This window comes from Carlito syrichta, unplaced genomic scaffold, assembly GCF_000164805.1.
Source record: "Carlito syrichta isolate Samal-C Ts95f unplaced genomic scaffold, Tarsius_syrichta-2.0.1 Scaffold314371, whole genome shotgun sequence".
NCBI lineage: Eukaryota > Metazoa > Chordata > Mammalia > Primates > Tarsiidae > Carlito > Carlito syrichta.
Genome location: NW_007258467.1, coordinates 11,104 through 37,349, shown reverse-complemented (window position 1 = coordinate 37,349; position 26,246 = coordinate 11,104). Strand labels below are relative to the sequence as shown.

The following is a 26,246-nucleotide window of genomic DNA, read 5'->3' as shown; positions in this document are numbered from 1 at the left end:
TCCCTCAATCTGGGTAGGTTTCTTTCACACATATGCAAATTAGGTCTCAAGTGGACTCTCTGCAGATCTCCACAGTGCTCACTCTGTGCACCTGCTTTCTCTTGTACTCTGACCCGTAAATTCTAGCCACTGTAGCCTTCCCAAGCTCTGATCCCATCTTCTCAACTCAGGTCGTCTACCAGGCTCTGTTTGGGTTTTACTTGTCTTGTGTTGCTGCCTCTGGCAGTAAGCTGAGATAGTCTTAGGCTCACCTTATGTGTTTCCTTTTTCTCAAGGATCACAGTTTTGAGCTGCTCATTGTTTATTGTCTGAAAGCTGTTGTTTTCTATGTTTTGTTTGCTTTTCTAATTGTTTATGATCGCAACAATTCCTGTAATAGGACATCCTTTGTGGGCAGAAGTCGAAATCCCTTCTTTCATTCTCTCTTGCATTTACTCTTCTCAGGTTTTAGTAAATAGCCCTGTACTGAATTGATTTTAAAATTTTACCCAGTGCAATTGCAGCATTTAAAATAGTTGATGTTTTTCTTTTTCTTGAAAAATTTTTTTCACTTGGCTTCTCAAACCATTCCCTCTTCATTTTATACTTACCCCCTTGGCCACCTCCTCTCAGTTTTCTTTGCTGAATCCTCCTCATCTTTTTAACTTCTAAGCTTTGAAGAATCACAGAACTCAGTCCTGGGATCTTTTTTTCTCCTGTGTCTGTACCCAGTCCTTGATATCGTCTAGTCTCATGATCTTTAAAATCTTCTATAGGCTCTTAACTCCTGGGTTGATATCTGAATTCTCAGGTTGCCATGAACTCTAGATTCATATCCATTTGCCTATTAACATGGAACACGGACAAGTTGACATACATAGATGTCTTGATATGTTTAAAACTGCATTCTCGATTTCCCTATGAAGAAAATAAAACATAGAAACAACATCAGTAACCAGTACCTTGATCTGAATTTAGTCTTTCTCAAACTTCGATAAATGGTAATCGCATTCCTCCTGATGCTCAACCAATTAGTTGAGAAGTCCTGTTTCTCTTCTTTTGAACTATAACTTGAGTCTGGTTACTTCTAATCCCTTGAGCTGTGACTTCCCTAGGTCAGGTCACCATTGGCTCCTATCTGGACTGCGCACTAGCTGATCTTGGCGTTCACTCCTTCCCCATCTATAGCTTCTTCTCTGCTTGGCAGCTAGAGTAATCCTTTAAAAAAGAAGTCAGATCATGTCAGCCCTACTTCCATGCTTCCCATTTTACTAAATAGACAATAAAATCTAAACAAAACACCACAAAGCTAAAGGTCATATGTGATCTTGGCTAGCTCTCTGACCTTATTTTCTATTATTCTGGCTATGTTCAGCCACAGCAGTCTCTTTGTTGTTCCTCAAACACACCAGATGTCTTTCCACTTGCTGTACTTCTCCCTTCATGTGTGCACTTCCACGGGATAGCCACGTGGTTTATTTTCTCATTTCCTTTAAGCCTTTGCCCAAATACCAGCTTATTGGTGAGGCTTTGTGAGAGCACGATACATAAATTAGTGCTTGCCCCACCTGTCGCATTCTGTTCTCTCATCCTCCTTCATTTTTCTTTAGAGCATTTATTACATAATACATAACAAATATTTGTTTGTTGTCCACAGAACGTAAACTCCACAAGGGAAGAGTTTCTCTTTTTCTTTTGGTGGTGGTGATGCCTGGCATAGAGTAGGTCCACAATGAATATTTTGTTGAATGAATGAATCTTAAGAGCATTTTTTTTTTTTTTAAGTCAGAGTCTCACTCTTTCTCTCAGACTGGAGTGCAGTGACATGCTCATGGCTACCTCAGCCTCAATCTGCTGGGCTCAGTGATCCTGCAGCCTCAGCCTTCTAAGTAGCTGGAAACATAGGTGCATACATCATCATGCCTGGCTAATTTTTTTTATTTATTATAAAGACAAGGTCTTGCCAAGTTGTCTGTGCTGCTCTGGAACCCCTGGGCTCAGGCAGTCCTCTCGCCTTGGCCTCCCAAAGTGCTGGGATTACAGTGTGAGCCACTGCACCTGGCTAAGTGAATCTTTTGAAGGAATACTTTTTTAAAAAAGATATCCACCAGATGGCATTATTTTCAAACTTTATGTAGTTAATGCCTGGGAGCAAAAGTTAGGCTCTTTGCTGTTTTTTGTCCTAAACAAAAAAGATCTTTGTGGTGAAGATTGTCACAAGAAGTTATTAGGATTAATGTGAGGCATATAGGAGACTACATTTATATTTGGTTTTTGATTCATATTTTTTTAGGCTTTTTTTCTAAAATAAAAATATTTGGAGGAATTTGAAAAAAATTACAATTTATGCAAATAGCCATTTAATACAGTTACTTAGCATAGTAGCTATGAACAAAGGTTATTTATGTATGCTCATTGACCACCATTCCTTTTGAGAGGCCTTCATGGAATAAGAAAGCAGCAATTAATTTCAGAGCCTTTCACCACTCAAGCCACTAGTTGAAATCTAGTCTAGTCCTGGCGGGCAGAAATCAACTGTCAGTTGTTCAATTGTTGTTGCCAGTGAGTTAGGCACTCTTAATCTAGTTCCTAATAAATTGGGCAACCAGATTTGGAAGATCTTTCATGTTTCTGGTAGATCTTGCCATACCTGTGAGTTCCAAGTACCAGTGCTTTTTGCTGAATTCTCTGACTAGCACTAAATTCAGCAAATAGTTGCTCTCACCAAAAAATCTACCCACTTCCCCCAAACCCTCAAATTGACCTGCTCTGCCTATGCAAGTGCCACTTCATTTCTTGTGGCTTCTTTCAGTTACCTCCCTTCTTCCTTCAGTCTCCATCCCTGTGCTTGACTTGAGCGCTCTTCCTCAGTGGCAGTTTGATCCATTTTGTTCTCATTCTTTATACTCTTTTGGTACTATTCCTTACTCCTGAAGTATTTCTTCCTTTTCCTGTTCAGCTAGTGTTTTTTCTTTTCAAATTGTTCAAAAATATACGTTAAAAAAGTTGTTGACTAGTTTTCTTTTATTTCTCTTTGCTTTTCCTGTTTGAGGTTTTTCCCTTTAATTTATGATTATAGCATATGTAAGGAACTTATTTTATTTATCTTTTCAAGGTCTCCAGCCTCGTCTCAGAACTCAACTATTTAGAAATGAAAACACTGTTCTTTTGTGCTTTTGAGTCTCTACATGGAAATAAAATATAGGATGGTTTTCATGTTTACAGCCTCTCCTTCCAGTCCCCCTGGCATGGTTAAATACTAGGGCTGATAGATAGAATGTCACTTTAAGTGGGAGAAAGTTAAGCTCAAAGACTTACATTTTCAACATTTTTAGCCAGAAATATTCTAAATTTCTAGTAATGTTCTCCATGTCTTATACTACTAGTGATGATAGTTGTCTCTGTTTTAACTTGCTACTCTCTTGTTTGTGGCCTGCCTCATGTATTAGATCTGGCATTCAGGCCAGAATTCAGTGTTTAAAAAAAATCATTTTTTGTTGGCTAAGAAACTATTAGATAGGATTGGTTTGTTTAAATAATAATTTTCTGTTTACCAAGGAACTGTTGCATAGCATTTATTTGTGTGAATTAAGTTTATTTTTATTTTTATTTTTTGAGTTGGAGTCTCACTCTGTCGCCCAGACTGGAGTGCAGTGGCCGTTCCCGGCCCCTGCAGCCTCGACCTGCTGGGCTCCGGTGATCCTTCCGCCTCAGCCTTCCAAATAGCTGGAACTACAGGCGCATGCTACCACGCCTGGCTAATTTTTTTGATTTATTGTAGAGATGAGGTCTCGCTGCCCAGGCGGGTCTGGAACCCGCAGACTCAGGCAATCCACTCACCTCAGCCTCTCAAAGGCGCGGGATTACAGGCTGAGCCACTGAGCCCGGCTATGAATTAAGTTTCAATTGAGAAAGCATGTTTTTCCGGAGAAATGGAGACTTACTGATATCTGATTATTAGAATGATAATATACCATATTTGTTCAAATATACTTCTTTAGTTTAAGACAGTGAAAGCATTTTTCTTATTCAGTAAACATATCTTATAGCTGCTTGACAAAATATAATTTACAAAAAACATATTTAATTCCAGAAAGATAAATCTCAGAGACATTGTTGCTTGCTCAAGATTAGATGAGACCTAAAAGCCCTTGCTGGCCTTATGCTCCAACTGCTAACCTCTGTTTAGTGTTTATAAAGGAGCTTTGCGTTCTAAACCTGAATATTAAGCCATTTTGCCTATACCTGCTCTACTGGTAAGGCTTATGAGTTTCTCAAGTCAAATTCATTAGAAGTTCAGCATTGTGGCTTTAAATATCATTGACTGTTTTCCTTTTTTTTCTTTTTTGAGTTGGAGTGTCACTCTGTTGCCCAGGGTGGAGTACAGTGGCATGAACGGCTTTCCACAGCCTCGAACTCCTGGGCTCAAGTGATCCTTCTGCCTCAGCCTCCCAAGTAGCTGGGACTACAGGCACCCACCACCACACTTAGATAATTAAAAAAAAATTTTTGTAGAGATGACGTCTCACTATGTTGCCTAGACTGGTCTCAAACTCCTGGTCTCAAGCAGTCCTACAGCCTTAGCTTCCCTAAGTCCTGAGATTACAGGTGTGAACTACTGCGCCCTCCTAGACTATTTTTGTTTGTGCTGTTTTTCTCCCCACAGACTGGTTGAGATAGCAGAATCCCGTTTTCCCAGATACTTTAACACTGAAGAAAAATTACTTTTGACAAGTAGTAAAGTTCATCTTTATCGGGAACTCACCTGTGATGAAGTACTGCAAAGGTATGCTGTTTTAGATTTTTGATACTTTAGCAATGTTTTGAAGGTTTATGTTTTCAGCTTCTGAGTAAAAAAATGTCTTTACATATTAGAAGTATGGGAAGTAATTTTTTCAGTATTTCTTTTTATTTGTGTCATCTTTTTGTTTGAAGTCTTTCTTTAAAAATGAAAAAAATATCAAATGAACAAAATTTTAAAAATCTAATAAATTATTTAAGCAGTATATTAATTATCTATTGTTCTATTAACAAATTCTCAAAGTTTATCAGCGTTAAAACAGCAAACATATATTAACTTACATAGTTTCTGAGGGTTAATTGTCTGAGAGGGGCTTAGCTAGTGTTTTTGGCTCAAGGCAGCTCAAGAGGTTAGCCAGAGCTGCAGTCATCTCAAGGCTTGACTGGAGCTGGGGTGTCTGCTTCTAAGCTCACCCAGGTAGTTGATGGAAGGCCTCTGATCCTTGCTGACTGTGAGCAACAGGCCTTTGTTCCTCACCATGTGGGCCCCTCCACAAATCACAACATGGCAACTTGTCTCCTCCAGAGTGAGTGATCTGAGAAAGAGTGGGCAAGTGAGAGTGCTCAAGATGGAAGCCACAGTCTTTTATAACCTGCCTTCAGAAATACACTACTATCATTTTGTCATATGCCTTTGGTCTCGCAAACCAGGTCTGGTAGTGGGTGGGAGGGGTCTACTTAAGGATAAGAAATACTAGGAGGTGAGAGTAAGTGGGACTATTTTGAAGACTGGCTACTACAAGTAGTCTTACCCTAAAATTGGAGCTCAGTATTATCATAGGAGAACCAACGATTTCTGAAATTACAGCAAAACAGCTTGTTCTGTTTCCCAAAGAAGAACTGAAAATACATTAAATTGTTTACTGAATTCTGTCAATCATTACTGTAACTTAGGGAAGAACAGTTTTTGTTGTTTTTAAGTCGATTAATCTTTGCAATACTCTTTTTATTTAGTATATCTTAAATTTGTGCACTATTTTTGTAAATTCTGTTTTTATAGGATTGAATCTTTGGAAGAAGAAATTATTTCAAAAGGAGTTAAACTTGTGATTATTGACTCTGTTGCTTCTGTGGTCAGAAAGGAGTTTGATACACAACTTCAAGGCAATCTCAAAGAAAGAAACAAATTCTTGGCAAGAGAAGCATCCTCACTGAAGTACTTGGCTGAGGAGTTTTCAATCCCAGTAAGTTTTTCTTTTTTTCTTTCCTTTCTTTTCTTTATTTTATATTAGGTTCACTGACTTACCAAATAATAAAATTAGAGGAAAACATAAAACAGATGACATTTTAAAGGCATTTTTTTAAATAGTCAGATTGCTGTAGTAAATATCAGACCTTTAATTATTTTATTTGGTGAGATTATTTTACTCTTTTTCATAATTTGAGCCTGGAGCAGATTTAAGTGTTGCTTTTAAAAGTTCCTATAGTCATTCCTTTGCGTCCTTCTCCTTGCTTACTTTTTGTGTATGTTTTATGTCACATTTGTCACACTGTAGTAAATTCATGAAATCTCCTAGATCTATTTCTATGCAATTTCTTTTACTGGCATAGTTGTCAGTTGTGTTGTATTTTGGTTTAGATACTGAGTTATTGTGTTCAGAGCTGGTTTGTCCATAGTAGGATTTGGTTTGCTTGAAATGGCCAGAGGTCAACCATTAAGGAATGTTTGCAATGATAGTATTGAAAGTGCCAGAAAGACAATATGGCTTTCAGTAGTGGGCACTGTGATCAGAAGTCTGAAGATGAGGGGATATTGCAAGGGCTTGTAGTGTGTAAGCTACAAGACATAGGTGTGTCCTAAGTTATGCTCCCATTGACAGTGTGTTGGAGAGTTTCACTTGTTCCACAGCCTCACTGACACTGAGACTTTTCAATTTTAGTCATGTCTCATCTCAATAAAAGACAATTGCTTAAACTAATATAAAAGTTGGTTATGATTTTCTAATTTTTAGATTTGTTTTTGGAAAATTAAAATCTTGACACTTTGAAACATAAATAATATCAGTAAATAGTGTTAACTATTATATAACCTTTGAGATTTGTAAAACAAAAGCAAGGAGTCAAGGGAGAAAATGTGGCATACATAAAATTCTATATACTTTAATGACTTTTTATTCATATTTTGGATTAAAGTCAAGTGTCTTAAAGTTTATTTGGATAATGTTCATCTTTTAAATATTTTAATAGTTGGTTAGAATGATAACTTCAAACTCATATGTTCCCTGGTTAAAGAGAATTAGGGATGTGAAAATATTTTATAAAGATACTCGATTGAATGGGAATTGGAGCATACAGTCAGCCTTCTGTATCTATAGGTTCTATATTTGTCGGTTCTATCACCCATGGATAGAAAATGTTTGATAGGCCGGGCGTGGTGGTTCAAACCTGTAATCTCAGCACTTTGGAAGGCCGAGGTGAGGGGATTACCTGAGCCCACAGGTTCGAGAACAGCCTGGGCAACTTGGCGACTCATCTCTACAATAAAGCAAAAAATTAGCCAGGGGTGGTGGCGTGTGCCTGTAGTTCCATCTACTTGGAAAACTGAGGTGGAAGGATCGCCTGAGCCCAGCAGATCAATGCTGGGGTGGCTGTGAGCATGTCACTGTACTCCAGCCTGGACGGCGAAGTGAGACTCCAACTCAAAAAAAAAGATGTTTGATAAAACAACTGGCCATGGTGGTACACACCTGTAGTCCCAGCTACTCAGGAAGCTGAGGTGGGAGATTGCGAGCTATGATTGCACCACTTTATTCCAGCCTGGGCAACAGAATAAGACCCTATCTCTAAAAGAAAGGGACAAGCCGGGCTCGGTGGCTCAGCCTGTAATCCTGCGCCTTTGGGAGGCTGAGGTGAGTGGATTGCCTGAGCCCACGGGTTCGAGACCTGCCTGGGCAGTGAGACCTCATCTCTACAATAAATAAAAAAAATTAGCCGGGCGTGGTGCGCATGCCTGTAATTCTGGCTACTTGGAAGGCTGAGGCAGAAGGATCGCCAGAGCCCAGCAGGTCGAGGCTGCGGTGGCCGGGAGCGGCCACTGCACTCCAGTCTGGGTGACCGAGTGAGACTCCAACTCAAAAAAAAAAGAAAGGGACAAAAAAGATGATTGCCTCTGTACTGAACATGAGCATGTATAGGCTTTTTTCTTTCTTTTTTTTTTAAGAATTCAGTTAAATCTTTATTGAACAAATGCAGAATAAATGAACTAAGGGGAATTGGTGTCTTAACCTAAAAACACAACAAACAACTTCAAATACTCAGAAGGCTGTCCCACAAAGAATGAAAGACTTGTTCAGTATTTCTCCAAAGAGCAGAACTTGAACCACGAGATAAATATAAGCAACCAATAGGCTGCAGGATGGTTGTACACAGTGTATCACTTAATAGCTCCTTTCCCCATATAACATATTCCATACTTAAGTTTACCTTCTTCTGAAAGGAGACAGTACAACTTAATCCTTCTTGTGAATGTCTTAAATAAGCCCATTTTCGTTGCAAGCCCTTCACTGCCAGCAGTGGGTACTCATGCTTTCACGGCCCCATCTGTCTACAGGTAGTCCAACAAAGGCTGCAAAGTCATTGGCTACTATTGAGGTGTATGCTTGGGAGACTAGAGCGAAGGCTTGTCTCCTAGTCGCATCTCTGAGTGCTTCTATGATTGGTTGGACTGTCTCAGACCACTTGTGAGTGTTGATGGTTGTATAGATCCCGGGGAAATCGCTCTGCCATATTCTTTGTACTACTGACCAAATTCCCCCAAGTTCAGAATGTGCAGATTTTATAGCATGTGTTATTCTTTTCCAAAGGTATCTTGCATTATTCATGTAATTGTGGAGCAAATATAAAACTAGAAGCTGACTATACACCGGGGGGTGTGTAGCAATTCCTCCAGGAAGCCTCGAGTTCCTGGTTTTTGCACTGATCTAGCAACTTTTTGAAACTGAAGGCACTTTCTGCCGTCACTCCACTGGCATCTTCCTGGATTGTCTCACCACCGCAGACCCTAGATCTTCCCTCCTAGACTTTTTTCTTATCAATATTTCCTAAAAAATACAGTGTAACAATAATTTACATAGTATTTATATTATGTTGTATTATAAGTAATCTAGAGATGATTTAAAGTATATGAGAGGATGTGAGTAGGTTATAAACAAATACAGTGCTATTTTATATAAGGGATTTCAGCATCTGTGGATTTTGGTATCTGCAGGGAGGTCCTGAAACTAAACCCTCATGCTCATAGAGGGATGACTGTAGATGCTTATTTTATTAATTTATACAGTTACTTACTTAATTCTGTACAAAATATGGAAATTAACTTTTTAAAAGTTATGATTTTTTTTTGAGTCGGAATCTCACTCTGTTATTCAGGCTGAAGCACAGTGGCACATTCACAGCTACCATAGTCTTGACCTGCTGGGCTCAGGTGATCCTTCCACCTCAGACCTGCAAGTAGCTGGAACTACAGGTGTGCACCACCACACCCAGCTAATTTTTTGTTTTATTGTGGAGCCTTGCCAAGTTGCTCAGGCTGCTATTGAACTCCTGGGCTCAGGCAATCCTCTCACTGCTACCTCCCAAAGTATGGGGATTAAGGCTCGAGCCAACACGCTTGGCTTTTTTGCTTTTAAATAGTAATTGTAGGCTAATACTCTTCAGTTTTTCCTAAGGTGATTCATTTTCCTGAGAAAGGTGCTTTGCTTTTCTGTTTTTAATAGAAACCTTAGGAAAAAAAAGGATACTTAGTACCTACCTTTCTCTGTCTTTGCCTTCGTTATGATAAATGTAGAATATGCTTTGTACTTACATGACTGTGATAATGTTTTTCTTTTTTTTTTGGTGAGAGATATAAGTATTGGTTTTACAAGGTTTTTGAAAACTATTTCCTTTAAGAAATGTCATAATTTTCTTAGCTGAATTGCCACATTTAAATAGAAAATTATGAACTTTTAAGTTTTTAGGCTGTGCTTTGAATACGTGGCTTCATATAGAACTAAATGTCTTAAAACAGTATGTTGTCTGGTTCATTTTACTTTTCAAATTAGCAAACCTTGCAGTTCCTCTTACATGCCAACAGGCATTGCTGCCTAAGAAGTGTTTGCTGTTGCTCAGCCTGGAATATTCCTCCTCTGAATATCTATTGGCTTATTCTGTCTTGTCACCTTGCTAGTGAGGATATCCCTAACCATATAAGTATTAGCCCTACCCTACCTCCCCATATCTCTTGCTATGCTTTGTTTCTCCATCACCATTTTCATACTGCAGTGTGTTGTATATCTGTATGTTTATTGTTTGTGCGTTCCTTCCACTTCATAGAGTGGCTAAAGGAACTTTGTCTACTTTATCACTGCTTTATTCTCAGCACCACAAACTATGCCTGTAGGCTCTCAGTGAATATTTTTGAATGTATGAATTGTGGATACTGCTTCTCTTCTTAGATTTGAATTAATTTTATATCTATTGTTATTAGATTTAAATATTAATATTTGCTTTTAACCTTATCTTTCTTTCTTTAATATTGTTGATTATTTTTAATAGTAATAAAATATAATAATAGGTGTCAGATGTCTTGTCATATAGGAGCTGTACTCAGACTACAGTGACATCTTGTAGGAAACACAAGAATTCTTAAATTTGGAAAAGGCTTTGGAGAGCTGGATGGTATCAGAGAGCTAGGCAGTGGAAGAGGCTCTGTCCCAGTCTAGTAGAACTATGATAGAGGAATTTCTGATGGCCTCTGAGGATTGGGTGGGAAGCCATGCATTCCAGATATACAGATGGCAAATAAATACATGAAAAGATAGTCAAAATCATTACTCATTAGGGAAATACAAGTTAAAACCACAATGAAATACCACTACACACCTGTTAGAATGGTTCAGAAAGCACTGATCTGAACCCTTCTCCCTAGGCTGGTGCCACTGCAAGTGCAGTAGCTTAAGGAATTAGGAAGAAGGGTAAGAGAACAGTCTGCTTACACAAATAGTGTTTCCTCAAATTAGTTTAAGGCATTGGCCCCTTTTAAATGCCAATATTATTCTCATGAACCCCCATTGCTGACTTCAGTTTTATTGTAATATCACAGAAATACATATAATTATAAGACTAGCTAGTAACTCTTAACATATAATAATGCTTATGAAACCATGAAGGTAGATTGCATTTACAAGCAGCATGGTACTGTTCAAATTAATTATGCCAATTTAATATGTTAGAGATGATAATTTGCTAAATTAAATTATTGCTTGTACTATATATCTTTTAACTCACCTCATAGAGTTAAAATTTCTTTGAATTTTACATTTATGTCTCCTTACTGTAGTTCATGTGATGAATCAATGTTTCCACCTCTTTTCTCTATTTGTACTAGTGCTATAAACCTGTTTAGGAAGGAAGGGTGACATCATTTGGCCCTCATGTGGGCATGAATGCATTTAAGTTTTAAGTCTGTCTTTGTTTGCTCTTTTCTATATTAGTCCCTCACAATTAAAGAGGTACTAAGTTATATTACTTGATTGAAAACAGACATATTAATATCTTGTGGAAGTTTTCAGTTAGAAGATGGCTATACTGATATTTTGAGCCTATCATTTAAATGAAAACATAAAATTAAAAAATTCTCACTGAGGATTTTATAGACCTTGGAATATGTTCAGACTGCAGTTTGAGAAACACAGTTGTAAAGTCTGATAGAATCTTTATTCCTGAAGTTTATGAAGGATGAATAAGGGACACTGTCAGTGGGATAGAAGATGCAAGACCTTTGTCTTTTTTAAGCACGTTCACACTAATATTGAAAATATGGTAGGCACCGAAACTTTAGAGATACTTGATGAAAATAATATAAGAAAACAATTTAGATATGTCCTGTTTAAAATAAGTTGTGATAGCCGGGCTTGGTGGCTCAGCCTGTAATCCTGTGCCTTTGGGATGCTGAGGTGAGTGAATTGCCTGAGCCCGCGGGTTCGAGACCCGCCTGGGCAGCAAAACCTCATCTCTACAATAAATCAAAAATTCAGCCGGGCGTGGTAGCACATGCCTATAATTCCGGCTACTTGCAAGGCTAAGGTGGAAGGATCGCTGGAGCCCAGCAGGTTGAGGCTGCGGTGGCCGGGAGCAGCCACTGCACTCCAGTCTAGGCGACAGAGTGAGACTCCAACTCAAAAAAAAAAAAAAAGAAAAAAGTTGTGATTATGGTTTATGTCACCTATTTATCATTGACTTCTAATTACTGTAATAGGAGAACAATTATTATACAAATTATAAATTATGTGTCAGTTTCAAATGATAGGATGTTTTTGCCAGAAAGGACCTTAAAGATACTTTAGATTAGTGTCTTCATTTTATAGATGACACTGAAGCTGTGAAGTGGCCTGACTTGTTCCAGGACACTCAGCATAGGAGAGGACAAATAGATGGTGGAATGGAAGATCTTTTGGATGCTGGTTTGGATTTTTTTCTACAGCAGAACTGTCTTTTTTTCTGGGGAAAACAAAAGGAATTATAGTGGACTGTAAACTTCTTAAGGACAGGATTATGTCTTCTATTTCTCCAATTTCCAGGGCCTAGTACTGTAGAGAAGTAGTATTTTAGAAGTAGCAGCTAATAAAATTATAATTAAGGCTTATGAAAATATACTTACCAAATATATATATTTATGTCCATTTGAATATTTTCTTGATCTTTTAAAACAATTTGAATTGTAAGGCCGGAGGTACCGGAGGGTGGGGCGGGCCTCAACAAGATGGCTCCAACCCGGACCAGGAGAACAATGGGCGAGAGTGAGCCAGCAAAAATGAGTGACCGGAACTAAGACTCCAGCCGCAAAGCCAGCCAGTACCTGTTACAGCGACTGTAGCAACCCCGTTCAGCCAATTGCCAGCAGACGTGACAGCTGTCCCAACCAGTGATTGCTCTCTCTGACCCCCTCACAGCTTTCTCAGTGTGCCCTTTATAAACCCATTGCCCATTTTACTGGGCACGACTTCTCCGGCCCACAGCTACATGGACCGGTGAACCTCGCCTGGGACTGCGCTAATAAATTTTTCTTGGCTCTTTTGTTGCCGTTTCGCCTGGTCTGGTTTCGTTTACCTTACATGAATTTTTATGCTTGCTGCTGAAATCCTTGCTATGTCTTTATTTTCCTTCTTTTTTTAAATTGTCTTTTTTTTTAAGTTGGAGTCTCACTCTCACCCAGGCTGGAGTGCAGTGGCACACTCACGGTCACCCGAGCGTCGACCTGCTGGGCTCCGGCGATTCTTCCGCTTCAGCCTTCTGAGTAGTCAGAACTACAGACTCATGCTACCACGTCCTTTTTATTTTATTGTAGAGACGAGGTCTTGCCAAGTTGCCCGGGTTGGTCTCGAACCCATGGGCTCAGGCAATCCACTCGCCTCGGCCTCTCAAAGTGCTGGGATGACAGGCTGAGCCACTGAGCCCGGCCTATTTTGCTTTCTGGTGGGAACAGGGTAGTGTTTATTACAGGGGCCCATGCGGCATCCGGGCACTGAGGGTTTGACACACATGAATTGAAGGCACTGGTTTTCACCCAGGCCCCACCCTCAGTGCCCACTGCGGTCCATCACCACACAACCTGGCCTACTGTCCCCGGGGCCGCTCTGCCTGTGGCTGAGGCTCCCAGTGTGGGGTGTGGTGGGCCGGGTAGGGGGCTCCCCCTGGGGTGGGGGGGTGGCAGCTGTCCTCTCCACAGCGAAGCCGTAGTTGTACTCTTCCTCAGTGTCTGCCAGATATTTGATGGTCAGGTCCCCGAAGGCAGAGTAGGCCAGGGGCCCACAGCCCTTGCCCTCGGATCGGGGGTGCAGTGTGAAGGGAACCCCTCCATGGCTGAGATGCTGTGGAGGCTGGAGGCCTTGTGGATGGTGTCATTCCTCTGGATGGTGGATGCCTGGGAGCTGGCCGGGTGCGTCCAGGGAGAGGCCACGCATATCCTTGCTGAGCCCTCGGGGCTTGGGCCCTGACCATGGTGCCTTGGCCTTCTTGCACCAGATGGCAAAGCCGTCCATGTGCCCCACTTGCAGGTGTCCTGGCACCGTCTGGTCTTCCCGCTCACCTGGATGTCACACACAGTGGTGACCGCAGCTCCCAGGGGCACCAGTTTCCCACATGGATTTTTTTCTTGGACGCCGAGGCCTTGGCGTGGAGGGGTTCGCAGACCCGGGGGAAGTCTAGTGGGAGGGGGCTCTTGTCCACCACGATCTGGACATCGGCCTCCACGTTCTCCTGCAGGTCCTCCAGGCCGCCCAGGGGACTGAGGTACAGGAAGTAGCCGAATTTCTGCTAAAAGCTCTTACAGAAGCTGGCGGGCGCCCCTTGGCGGTGTAGGAGATTACACCGAACCCCCGTGGCTGGGGCCTGGAGGCTGACAACCAAGCCCTGCCGGCCAGCAGTGCTGCATCTGCCCTGACCCAGGATCCATCCTCGGTGCTGATGTTTTTGTTTTTAAGTTGGCCTTTGTAGTAATTCCATGTTAGCTGTGTTATTTTCATTGTTTTGTTTTCCATTATAGAGTTTTATAAGTTGTAGGAATAAGAAAGAATGAAAAAATATATTGCTTAGATAATAGGACTTTAACCTTTGGAAGATTCTGTGAAAATGATTTTAACTTTTATTTTTTTTCCTTTTTCTTTCTTTTTTTCCTCCCTCCCTCCCTCCTTCCTTCCTTCCTTCCTTGCTTCCTTCCTTCCTTCATTCCTACCTACCTACCTACCTACCTGCCTACCTACCTACAGCAGAACTAACTTCCTCACTTTTGAGATTGGGTCTCATTGTGTTACCCAGGCTTGTCTCAAACTCCTGGCCTCAAACAGTATTCTCATCTCAGCCTCCCTAGTAGGTAGGATTACAGATGTGTGCCACTATGCCTGGCTATTAACTTGTAATTGTGAACAGGCAAATAAAGATGCAAAGTATGCACACATGCCAAGTTCTAAACAGTTTTACTGTTTGAGAGAATTCAACAAATAATTTCAGTTGTTGGTATATGAGTTATATTGAATTTTTTGTGTTCTTTTTCCTTTATCTTCTTCTACCTCCTTCATTTCTTGATATCATGCAAGTATTTTCTAGAATAAGGGGATTAGTACCAGTTAGTACTATTTAGAAAGTGGTGTATCAGGCTCAATGGCTCAGCCTGTAATCCTGCGCTTTGGGAGGCTGAGGTGAGTGGATTGTCTGAGCCTGCGCGTTCTAGACCCGCCTGGGCAACTTGGCGAGACCTCATCTGTACAATTAAAAAAAAAAAAAAACTAGCCAGGCATGGTAGTGCGTACCTGTAGTTCCAGCTACTTGTAAGGCTGAGGCGGAAGGATCACTGGAGCCCAACAGGTCGAGGCTGCGGTGGCCGGGAGTGGCCACTGCATTCCAGTCTGGGCGACAGAGTGAGACTCCAACTCAAAAAAAAAAAAAAAAAGAGAAAAGAAAAGAAAAAAAGCAGCGTATCAGGAAAAATTTGGCTATATCATTAAACACTTTAAGAGGGAAAAACTTTATTGAAAGTTGTTATCAAAATCTAGATTATTTTATATAGATATGATTATAACCAGATTTTCTGTTGTTTCCATCTGTGTTCTTAATTGCATGCCTTTTGAGAATGTGCATTGTTCTAATTTATTGCTTATCGAGGTTATTTTTGAAATAGTAATGTTTATTTTTATGTTTAAAGATGTTTAGACAAATGAATTAAAATATGCATATCCTCATTTTGCTATTTTAATGACATGGGGTTGCAAATCATTAACAAACAAATAATTTGTTCTTGTTTTTTTTGAGTTGGGGTCTCACTCTGTCGCCTAGACTGGAGAGCAGTGACCGCTCTCGGCCACCGCAGCCTTGACCTGCTGGGCTCAGGCGATCCTTCTGCCTCAGCCTTCCAAGTAGCTGGAACTATAGGCACGTGCTACCACACCCAGCTAATTTTTGATTTATTATAGAGATGAGGTCTCGCCAAGTTGCCCAGGCGGGTCTCGAACCTGCAGGCTCAGGCAATCCACTCTCCTCAGTCTCCCCAAGCGAGGGATTACAGGCTGAGCCACCGAGCCCGGTTTGTTCTTGTTTTTAAGTGGGGGAAATATTATTAGGTTAAATTTTTTCTTGTTAAAGCAATGAGGTCTTACTCTGTTGCCCAGGCTGGAGTGCAGAGGTGTTTATGTCTCACTGTAGCCTGGAATTCCTGGGCTCAAGCAATCCTCCCACCTTAGCTTTTCAAGTAATTAGAACTACAGGTATGCACCACCACAGCCAGCTAATATTTTATTTTTGTAGAGATGAGGTCTCACTATGTTACTCAGGCTGGTTTCAAACTCCTGGCCTCAAGTGATCCTCCTGCCTCTGCATTTGAAAGTGCTAGGCTTACAAGTGTGAACCACCAGCCCATCCAAAACTTTTTATTATTATTTGGCAAAAGCATAAAAATAGTTTATCATTAAACTTAATATGGACCAGAGTTTATCTTTTCTTTTACCATTAACTGTCTCATTATGCAAAGAGGGTTTACTTTTGTAGGATTATACCTTATCTTAGATACTAGTAAATATTGAAAATAAAACATAAAAATGAGGCCAATTCATTTAATTAAGATTTTGTTAATTACAAACATAGAATGTTGTTACAACCTGACCAGATTCTTATGCCTACTGCAAAAAAAAGGCAGTAGACTGACAGCAGCTATTGCAACAGAGAAAGACTTCAATAAATGCAAGGCCACTGAATGAAAGGATGGGAGATATATCTCCAATCTGCCTCCCCAAGAGTCTTAGGCTAGAATTTTTTAAGGAGTAACTTGGCAGGCAAGGAGCTAGGGAAAGGGCATGCTGAATGGTTGGGGGTGAAGTCACTAGGTGTTGAAACTGTCTTCCTGTGCAGAGCCAGTTTCCCAGAGTGGAGGGGGGCCGGGGGGGTGGTCACAGGACTGGTGGAGGTAGCTCCTTGATAGGAGTCCTGGGTTCTGGTGGGTCACAGGTCCATTAGAGTGGAAAGTCTGAAAAGCATCTCAGACACCATTCTTAGATTTGTCCAATAGAGAGGTGATCCATAAAGCAGATTCAGTGACCATCAGCGATGGGTGAGTCATCATAGAGATAAGGTATGTGGGAGGTGGGTTTCCTGAGAGTAAAGCTGCTCATGTACTTTGGCAGATCAAACTTTAGGATGCCATCAAGGAGATCTGTGTAACCTTAGGCTCATTGTTTAAGGGAAAATATGTTTATCAACTTCTTTGGCTACTTCTCCTTCTACCTGGGGGTCAGGATAAAAAGATAATTAGTTGCTCCCTACTGAAGTGAAAGCAAACTTAGAAAGAACAGATGGTTAGTTTCTAACCATAGCTGCAACTTTGCAGGGCTTAGTCCTCTTCCACAGCTTTTACCCCTTGGCCCTATATTAATTTTATATAGGCAGTTTCAATATTGTGTTTACAACTTGTGAGCTAAGAGGAAAATGAGTATATGTACCTAATTTTGACATTTATTTTATCATAAAAATAAATATCAGAACTTTCATTTTTGTAAAAACCTGTGCCATTAAAACTTTCTAGTTTTGTGAAAGAAGTCTTGTAATTTTGGTTTACTCTGATTACTTTCATTTTAATAATGGAAAGCCAGTACCATAGGACATCTGAGGTAAGAAGAGTTCTTTACAATGGTTTTCTTTCTCCATAAATGCCTACTGTTTGCCCACTCACATTTGAAATCAGATTGTTCTTAAAGCTATCTAATATTCATTCAGGTCCCTGAAACTCACAGTCTATACTTTGAACCTTTATTTTATCAGTTAGTGAAAATAATTCCAGAAAAATTATGTCTTTTTTTGTGTAGTTCTTTATGACTTCCGAAACTTTGTTCTTATTGTTGACTAAAAAAAAAGCTAGAAACAACTTAAACGTTAATGAGTATAGGTGATTGACTAACTTAATGTTGTTATATCTATACAATATAATACTGTGCCATTTTGAAATTATTTTACAATTCTCATAAATATACTTTATTTAAATTTTTTTTTTTTTATTTTGAAGATGTGGGGTACAATTCAGGGTTAGGTATACAGTGTTCATTATGCAGGTACACTTGTTGATGGGGTGTGGCCCTCCCCCTTCCGTGGCCAATCCCAACTCCCATTCCCTTGGCAGTTTCCAACTACTGCCAATTCCTTTCTTATTGTGATAATTGTTCAAGGTCTGCTTATGAGTGAGAACATGTGGTACTCAGTTCTTTGTTTCTGTGATAGATCACTCAGTGATAGATCACTCAGTATTATAGACTCTAAGTTCATCCAAGTTGCTGCAAAGTTCATAATTTTGTCCTTTATGGCTGTGTAATAGTTCATTGTGTATATGTACCATGTTTTCTTTATCCAGTTCTCTTTCAATGGGCAGCATGGTTGGTTCCATGTTTTTGCTATTGTGAATAATGCTGCAATAAATATGTGTGTGTAGGTATCCTTTTCATAGAGTGATTTGAGTTCCTCCGGTGTATTCCCAGTAAGGGCAATGTGGGATCATATGGAAGGAAGGTCAATTTTTAGGTCTTTTAGGAATTGCGAGACTGTTTTCCACAGAAATTGTACTAGTGTACACTCCCACCAGCAGTATAGAAGTGTTCCCTTTTCACCGCCTCCTCTCCAGCATCTGTTTTTTGAGTTGTTGATGATGGCTATCCTGACTGGAGTTAGGTGGTATCTCAGTGTGGTGTTAAATTGCATTTCTTTGATGACTAGTGAGGCTGGGCATTTTTTTCATGTATCTGTTGGCTGCTCGTATGTCTTCTTTTGAGAAGTGTCTATTCATATCTTTTGCCAATTTTTTGTTTTGTTTTGTTTTTTTTGAGTTAGAGTCTCACTCTGTCGCCCAGACTGGAGTGCAGTGGCTGCTCCCAGCCACCGCAGCCTCACCCTGCTGGGCTCCAGCGATCCTTCCACCTCAGCCTTCCAAGTAGCTGGAACTACAGGTGCGCGCTACCACGCCCGGCTAATTTTTTGATTTATTGTAGAGATGAGGTCTCTCCTGCCCAGGCAGGTCTTGAACCCGCGGGCTCAGGCAATCCACTCACCTCAGCCTCCCAAAGGCGTGGTATTACAGGCTGAGCCACCAAGCCCGGCTCTTTTGCCCATTTTGTAATGGGGTTGTTTTTTTCTTTTTGGCACGTTTGAGTTCCTTGTAGATCTTAGATGTTAGGCCTTTGTCACATATACAGTTGGCAAATATTTCTTCTCATTCTGTGGGCTGTCTCCCCACTCTCTTGATGGTTTCTTTGGCTTTGCAGAAGCTTTTCAGTTTGATGAGGTCTCACTTGTCTATCTTATATTTTATGGCATGGGCACTTGGGGTTTTGATCAGGAATTGGTTGCCAGTTCCAACTTCCATAAAGTTGTCTGCTGCGTTTTCTAAGGTTCTTATAGTTTGAGGTATTATGTTTAGGTTTTTGATCCATTTAGAGTTGATTTTTGTGTATGATGATAGGTAGGGGTCTTGTTTTAATCTTCTGTGTATGGTCAGCCACTTTTCCCAGCACCATTTATATCCTGTTCCATTGGTTTGTATGCTTGTTCTTGTACCAATACCAGGCTGTTTTATGTAGCTTTATAATACAGTTTAAAGTTTGGGAGTGTGATACCTCTTCCTTTTTTTTTTTTTCCCTGAGAATTGTTTTGACTATTTGTGATTGTTTATGTTTCCATCTGAATTCCTGTATTGTTGTTTCCAGGTCTGAGAAGAATACTGCTAGTAATTTAATTGGTATTGTGTTAAATCTGTAGATTGGGTAGGATGGACATCTTAACAATGTTGAGTCTTCCAATCCATGAGTATGGAATATTTTTCTATTTTTTTGCGTCATCTTTGATTTCTTTGAGCAGTGTTTTGTAGTTTTCGTTGTAAAGGTCTTTCACGTCTGTGGTTAGGAAGATGCCAAGGTATTTCTTTTTGTGTGTGTGTGTGGCTATTGTGAAGGGATTGTGCTTTTTATTTGGGTCTCTGTTTATTGTTGGTGTATAGGAAGGCGACTATCTTTGCACATTTATTTTATACCCTGAGACTTTTGCCAAGTTCTTTTTCAGTGCAAGGAGGTTTTTAACAGATTATCTTGGGTTTTTGAAGTATAGAATCATGTCATCTACAGAGAGAAATAACTTGACTTCCTCTTTTCTATTTGGATACCTCAACCTGCTTCTCTTATCTGATTGCTCTAGCTAGGATTTCCAAAAACAGGAGGGGTGAGAGTGGGCATCCTTGTCTTGTTCCAGTTTTTAGGGGAAATGGTTCCAGTTTCTGTCTGTTTAGCAGTATGGTGGCTGTGGGTTTCTTGTAGATGGCTCTTATTGTTTTGGGATATGTTCCATCTATGCCTAGATGTTTGAGGGTTTCTATCAAGAAGGGGTGCAGGATTTTATTGTAAACTTTTTCTGTGTCTAATGATATAATATGTGATTTTTGTTTTCACATCTGTTGATGTATTTAATTACGTCTATGGTCTTGTGCATGTTGAACCACCCCTGCATCCTGGGGATGAAGCCTACTTAGTTGTGGTAGGTGATTTTTGAGATGTGTTGTTGGATCCAGTTGTTAGAATCTTGTCGAGAATTTTAGCATATATGTTCATCAAGGATATTGGCCTGTAGTTCTCTTTCTTGGATCTTTACCTGGTTTGGGTATCAATGTGATGTTAACTTCATAAAATGATCTGGGGAGAGTTCTGTCTTTCTCAATTGCCTGGAATACTTTCAATAGGATTGGTATCAACTCCTCTTTGTATATTTTGTAGAATTTTGCTGGAAAGCCATCTGGTACAGAGCTTTCTTTGGTAGGTAGTTTTCTTATGGGAAAGTCAATTTCCTGGGTTGTTTTTGGTCTATTTAGGGTCTTGGTTTCTTCTTGTTTCAACCTGGGAAGGTTGTGTGATATCAGAAAGTCTTCCATTTCATTTAGGTTTTCAAGTTTGTTTCCATACAAGTGTACATGGTAATCTCTGACAATCTTTTGTATTTCTTCGGAGCCATTTGTGACTTTCTGATTGTGTCTAGTTGGGTTTTTTCTCTCTTTTTCTTGGTCAGTCTAGCTAGGGGTCCATCAATCTTGTTTATACTTTCAAAGAACCAGCTTTTTTTTTGTTGACTTTTTGTATTGTATTTTTGTCTTCTCTGTCCAGAATCTGGGCTTTTATTTTGGTGATCTGGATTCTTCTGCTGAAGTTAGTGTTTTGGTGGTCTTGCTTTTCCACCTTCCTTAGGTGATTTGTTAGGCTGTTAACTTGTGATCTTTCCATTTTCTTCATGTGTGTTTGTAGAGATATGAATTCCTCTCTTATTACTGCTTTCATGGCATCCCAGAGATTTTGGTAAGATGTTTCTTTGTTTTCATTTGTTTCCATGATTCTTTTAATTTCTGTTTTGAATTCTGTGTTGACCTAGGAGTTGTTTAGCATCATGCTGTTTAGTGTCCAGGTTTTTGTGGGTTTTGGGGGAACTTTGTTGGTGTTGATATTTATTTTTATTTCAGTGTGGTCTGAGAAGGTGCATGGCAGTATTTCATTCTTAAGGAATTTGTTTATGTTTGATTTATGGCTGAGTATGTGGTCACTCTTAGAGTGTGTTCCATGTAGTGATGAATAGAATGTATATTTCACGGTTGTTGGGTGGAGTGTTCTGTAGGTATCAATTAAGTCCATTTGGTCAAGTGTCGCATTGAGGTTCCGGATCTCCTTATTGATTTTTTGTCTTGATGATCTGTCTAGGGTTGTGAGTAGGGTATTTAAGTCCCCAGCTATGATAGTGTTAGAGTCAATATCTTTTTTTAATTTACCTAGAAGCTGCTTTATGAAAGTTGGTGCTCCTATGTTGGGTGCATATATGTTTAGGAGGGATAGTTCTTGTTGATGGATTGAACCTTTTATCATTATGTAATGTCCTTCCATATCTTCTTTAATTTTTGATAGCTTAAAGGGTGTTTTGTCTGATATTAAGATCGTGACTCCTGCTTTCTTTTGTGTTCCATTCGCCTGAAAATTTGTTTTTCATCCTCTTTAAGTTTGTGAGTGTTCTTTCTGGTGAGATTAGTCTCTTGGAAGCAACATATTGTTGCATCATGATATTTTATCCAGCCATTGTTAAAATTAATGTGGTGTTCAGAAATGCATTCATAGGTTATGCAGGAAAGGGCTAATTCAGCTAGTGTGAATTGCTCAAGTCCAGCACATAACCAAAAAAGATTTCTTTCAGGAGTACCTTTGGATGGCTCTTGGGAGGTGATTTCTGAGCCCTTGGCATATTCTGAGACCTTGAGCCATAGGTATTAGTTTGATCAGATAGTTTATACAAACAATGTGATTTGTGGTGAATGCCTATTTTGCTCTGGGGACTGGAGTCTAAATAGGTGAGGACAGTCAGGCAGTCATCAGAAGCCCAACGTTGATCACCAAGTCTTGGTTGACATCTCTTTGCATGGGTTGTCACACATTGTTGCATGGGTTGTCACACATTGTTGCTGGGACAAGTAAGCACATCCATGTGAGTCTCCTAGGGGAGGATATCTGGCATCTTGAACCTGGTTTCTCTTGGGCTTTGCTCTTGCTCCTTTTCTCTTTGCTGGGTTTGATCTGTATCCTGTTGCTGTAATAAGCCATCACTGTTAGTGTAGCACATTTTCTGAGTGCCGTGAGTCCTTCTCGAGCCAGAGGGTGACTGTGGTGACTCTGAAACCCACGGCCACTAATAGATATGTTCAAGAATATCTGTGGCAGCTTAATTTGTAATTGCACAAAACTGACAAGATTTAGTTAACAGTATTGCATCAATCTTAATTCATTGGTTTTGATAATTGTACTATGGTATGTAAGATGGTGACTTTAGGGGAAACTGGTTGAAGGGAATATGGGAACCCTAGACTCTTTTTGCAACTTTGTGATATATCTAACATTATTTCAAAATAAAAAGTTAAACAAAAAAGAGAGTGAAGGGGGTTGCTTTTATGTGTATAAGTTGACTCTGGAAGCTTATAAAGAAACTTCTCTGGTCGTGTCTAGAGAAGGGAACTTTTGATGCATTGACTTTCCTACATTTAGTCATCTGGTCCTATAGATATTATCTAATGCCTCCCTGATTTTAACAGTATTCTTCATCTTTCAGTAAATCCTCTTGGCTGCACTTACTAAATATACTCAGTTGCTGGGCATGGTGATTCACGCTTGTAATCCCAGCGCTTTGGGAGATGAAAGTGAGAGGCTTGATGAGTCCAGGGGTTCGAGACTAGCCTGGGCAACTTGCTGAAGCCTTGTCTCTAAAATAAATAATAAAATTAGGTGGGTATGGTGGCACATGCTTGTAGTTCCAGCTACTTGAGAGGCTGAGGCAGAAGGATCACCTGAGCCCACTGGACCAAGGTGGCAGTGGCTGTGAGTGTGCCACTGCACTTCAGCCTGGGTGACAGAGTGAGAGTGAGACTCATGCTCAACACCCTCCCCACCTGGTTATTTCCCATTACCCTCACTGCTACCACATAGGTTCCTGGAGATTAAGAGTACTGGTTTTGGCGTTAGGTGCAGGTTTGAATTTTAGCCCTACTGTTTGCTAATTTTATAACCTCAAGTAAGTATTTATCCCAGCTCTATCTCTCAGTTTCCATGTTCGAAAAATGAGGTTAATAATATCTGACTCATGGGGCTGTGAGGATTAAATGAGATAATGTCTGTAATGTTCTTCACACAATGTGTGACACATTCAGTAAAAGGTAACCTTTACTTAATTTCAGTAGTTACTTCATTCCAGATGCCTGGTATATTTTCTCTCTTTTCTCCTAATATTTTTTTTACAAGGCTGCAAGTGCCTCAAAAGGAAAAATTTTTCTCATTCACTGTTGTATCCCCTTCTATCTGTTTTGTTGATGAGTGCCTAAACGTTCCTATAGCTGGTTAACTCATATGTGCTTTTTGGATCTTAGACTTTCCCTCTTTTTCTTTTTAATTACTTTCTCAGCAGTTGTGTTCAAAGCTACATGTTAGGCACTATGAGATCATAAGGATGAATAAAACATAGGCTTTGTCCTTAAGGCGTCTATAAATAAGTTAATCATAGTGACAAATAGCTCTCTGTGGTATAATCGAGAAGAAAATAAGTATTTTGTCTACTGTTCTTTTTCTAACAAATGTGTAAATTGCTTGGTACCTCCCTCCCTGTTCTTTACTTGGGACTGTAGATTACACAGAGGAAAGTACGGGAGGTAGCACAGACCTTCATAGTTTCCCAGTAAACCCTTTATCATATCTAACCTTGACACTTAGTGTTCCTTTCTTATTCAAAAGGAGAGTGCTCTTTGGAGACAGGTGGGTAGTAGTTATACTGATAAAGCACAAATGTAATTTTAAAGCTGTGTTGCTAAGAAAAGGTTAGGAATGAAAAGCAAGTCTTTAGTGTTACTTTACATACATTACACAGTGCCTTGATAGGTTGTAGAATTTTCTAACTGAAGATCTTAAGGTTGTGACTGAGTGGCAGTCATAAGTTTTCCAGTGGGTGCAGGGATGCAGAGAAACAAAGTGGCTTATCTGAGATTGCTCAAGAAGTCATGTGGATAATTCCCACTTATATCCTGGATTATTATTGCAGTATCTTGTTTGTTTGTTTGTTTGTTTTGAGTTGGAGTCTCACTCTGTCACCCAGACTGGAGTGCAGTGGCCGCTCCCAGCCACCGCAGCCTCGATCTGCTGGGCTCCGGCGATCCTTCCGCCTCAGCCTTCCGAGTAGCGGGAATTACAGGCGCGCGCTACCCAGCCTGGCTGATTTTTTGATTTATTGTAGAGATGAGGTCTCGCTTCCCAGGCGGGTCTCGAACCCGCGGGCTCAGGCAATCCACTCACCTCAGCCTCCCAAAGGCGCAGGATTACAGGCTGAGCCACTGAGCCCTGCTATTGCAGTATCTTAATGGGTCTGGTGCTCTCTTTTTTATATAGGTAATAGTATGGATAGGTACATGTTATTGCTTTATAATTTTCTCTAAGTATGTTTCTGATCACATCCCTCTGGTACCTTGTTACTAACGGAATAAAACTACTGGACTATAAGCACTCTGAGGGCAGATAACTTATTTGTTTTATTTGCAATTGTATTTAGTGGTTAGGACAGTGCCTGGCACATATTACGCGCTGAGCCACTGAGCCCGGCTATTGCAGTATCTTAATGGGTCTGGTGCTCTCTTTTTTATATAGGTAATAGTATGGATAGGTACATGTTATTGCTTTATAATTTTCTCTAAGTATGTTTCTGATCACATCCCTCTGGTGCCTTGTTACTAACAGAATAAAACTACTGGACTATAAGCATTCTGAGGGCAGATAACTTATTTGTTTTATTTGCAATTGTATTTAGTGGTTAGGACAGTGCCTGGCACATAAGTGCTCTGACTAATATTTGTTAGATGATTAAATCTGAATTTCTAATATGATATTCAAAGTTCTCTTCCTCTGGCTCCAACCTGCTCCTCCTATTTTGCCTTTTCTTTTCCACGCAGGCTGCTGGTCTCCCCCTGTCTCTGATGGTTTTCCAGCTGTAGACGTCCACCTCTTTTAGCTCTCATTTTCTCAATTTGATCCTTTTCTGTCTGCACTCTCAGGTTCTGTCTCTTTTTTTATTAAATCACTGCTTTAGCCCCAATTGATTCTACTCACTTTTGTATACATGGTCTTAACTTGTAATTGGAACTTTAATTATTTATTTGTCTGGCAGTGTCATTTAAACATTTGTATGTATATGTATAAGTTCCTCATTATATTATAAAGTTCCCTGAAAACAGAACTTTGTTGTTATACATCCTCCATAGGTGCCTAGATTGAATAGTGTCCTGTATTAAGTGTCCATATTTGCAGAATGATTGTATCATACTTTTTCTAGCTGTGCAATTTCCGAAATGTATATTTAATTATGTGCCTGCTTCAATTCTCATGCTACTTAAGGGGGAAACATTATAACATTCATTCTAAAAAGTGTAAAGATACTTGGAAACTAAAACTTTGGTGTCTCTTTCCCTTCCCCTTCTCTTTTAAAATTGAATGTAGAGGATTAGGCGATAATTTAGTGTGATGCATGAACTTCTATGAGACATTATCAACCAAGATTTTATACTAAGAACTGTAATCAAGGCGGGAATTTAACGTTAGTGCTCTGTACATAGTAGTACTATAATGCCTCATTTAGAACTTTAACAATGTCAGATAATATTCTACTTTGATTTTTAACTTATTGAAGGAAAGCATTATAGAGAAATTGGATCTTGTCTTGAATGGACTCAGTAAATAGCTCACTGTTTAATTAAATTCAAGTAACATTTGAAATAGAATCTTGACAGTATAAGTGGTTGGTCATAGGATACTTTCTTATGTTTTTAAAGACAAGAATTGTTTCTTTGATATTGTATGTCCTTTGCATTTCTTGAATGTGTCCATTGAGTTAATATATTTACCAAGTAAAGCTGGAGG

The 26,246-nt window shown here is 39.8% G+C and overlaps 1 protein-coding gene and 1 pseudogene across 1 annotated transcript; one reads left to right on the top strand and one right to left on the bottom strand.

The window, feature by feature from the left end:
- Nucleotides 1-4,645: 4,645 nt before the first annotated feature.
- On the top strand, nucleotides 4,646-6,070 carry LOC103274091 (DNA repair protein RAD51 homolog 2; the record flags this gene model as incomplete). The annotated part of the gene is made up of 2 exons (XM_021719305.1): nucleotides 4,646-4,765; nucleotides 5,780-6,070. Coding segments are annotated over 2 exons (352 nt in total), but the record flags the coding sequence as incomplete, so codon positions are not given.
- Nucleotides 6,071-13,337: 7,267 nt separating this feature from the next.
- LOC103274090 lies at nucleotides 13,338-14,297 on the bottom strand (annotated as a pseudogene).
- Nucleotides 14,298-26,246: the final 11,949 nt, after the last annotated feature.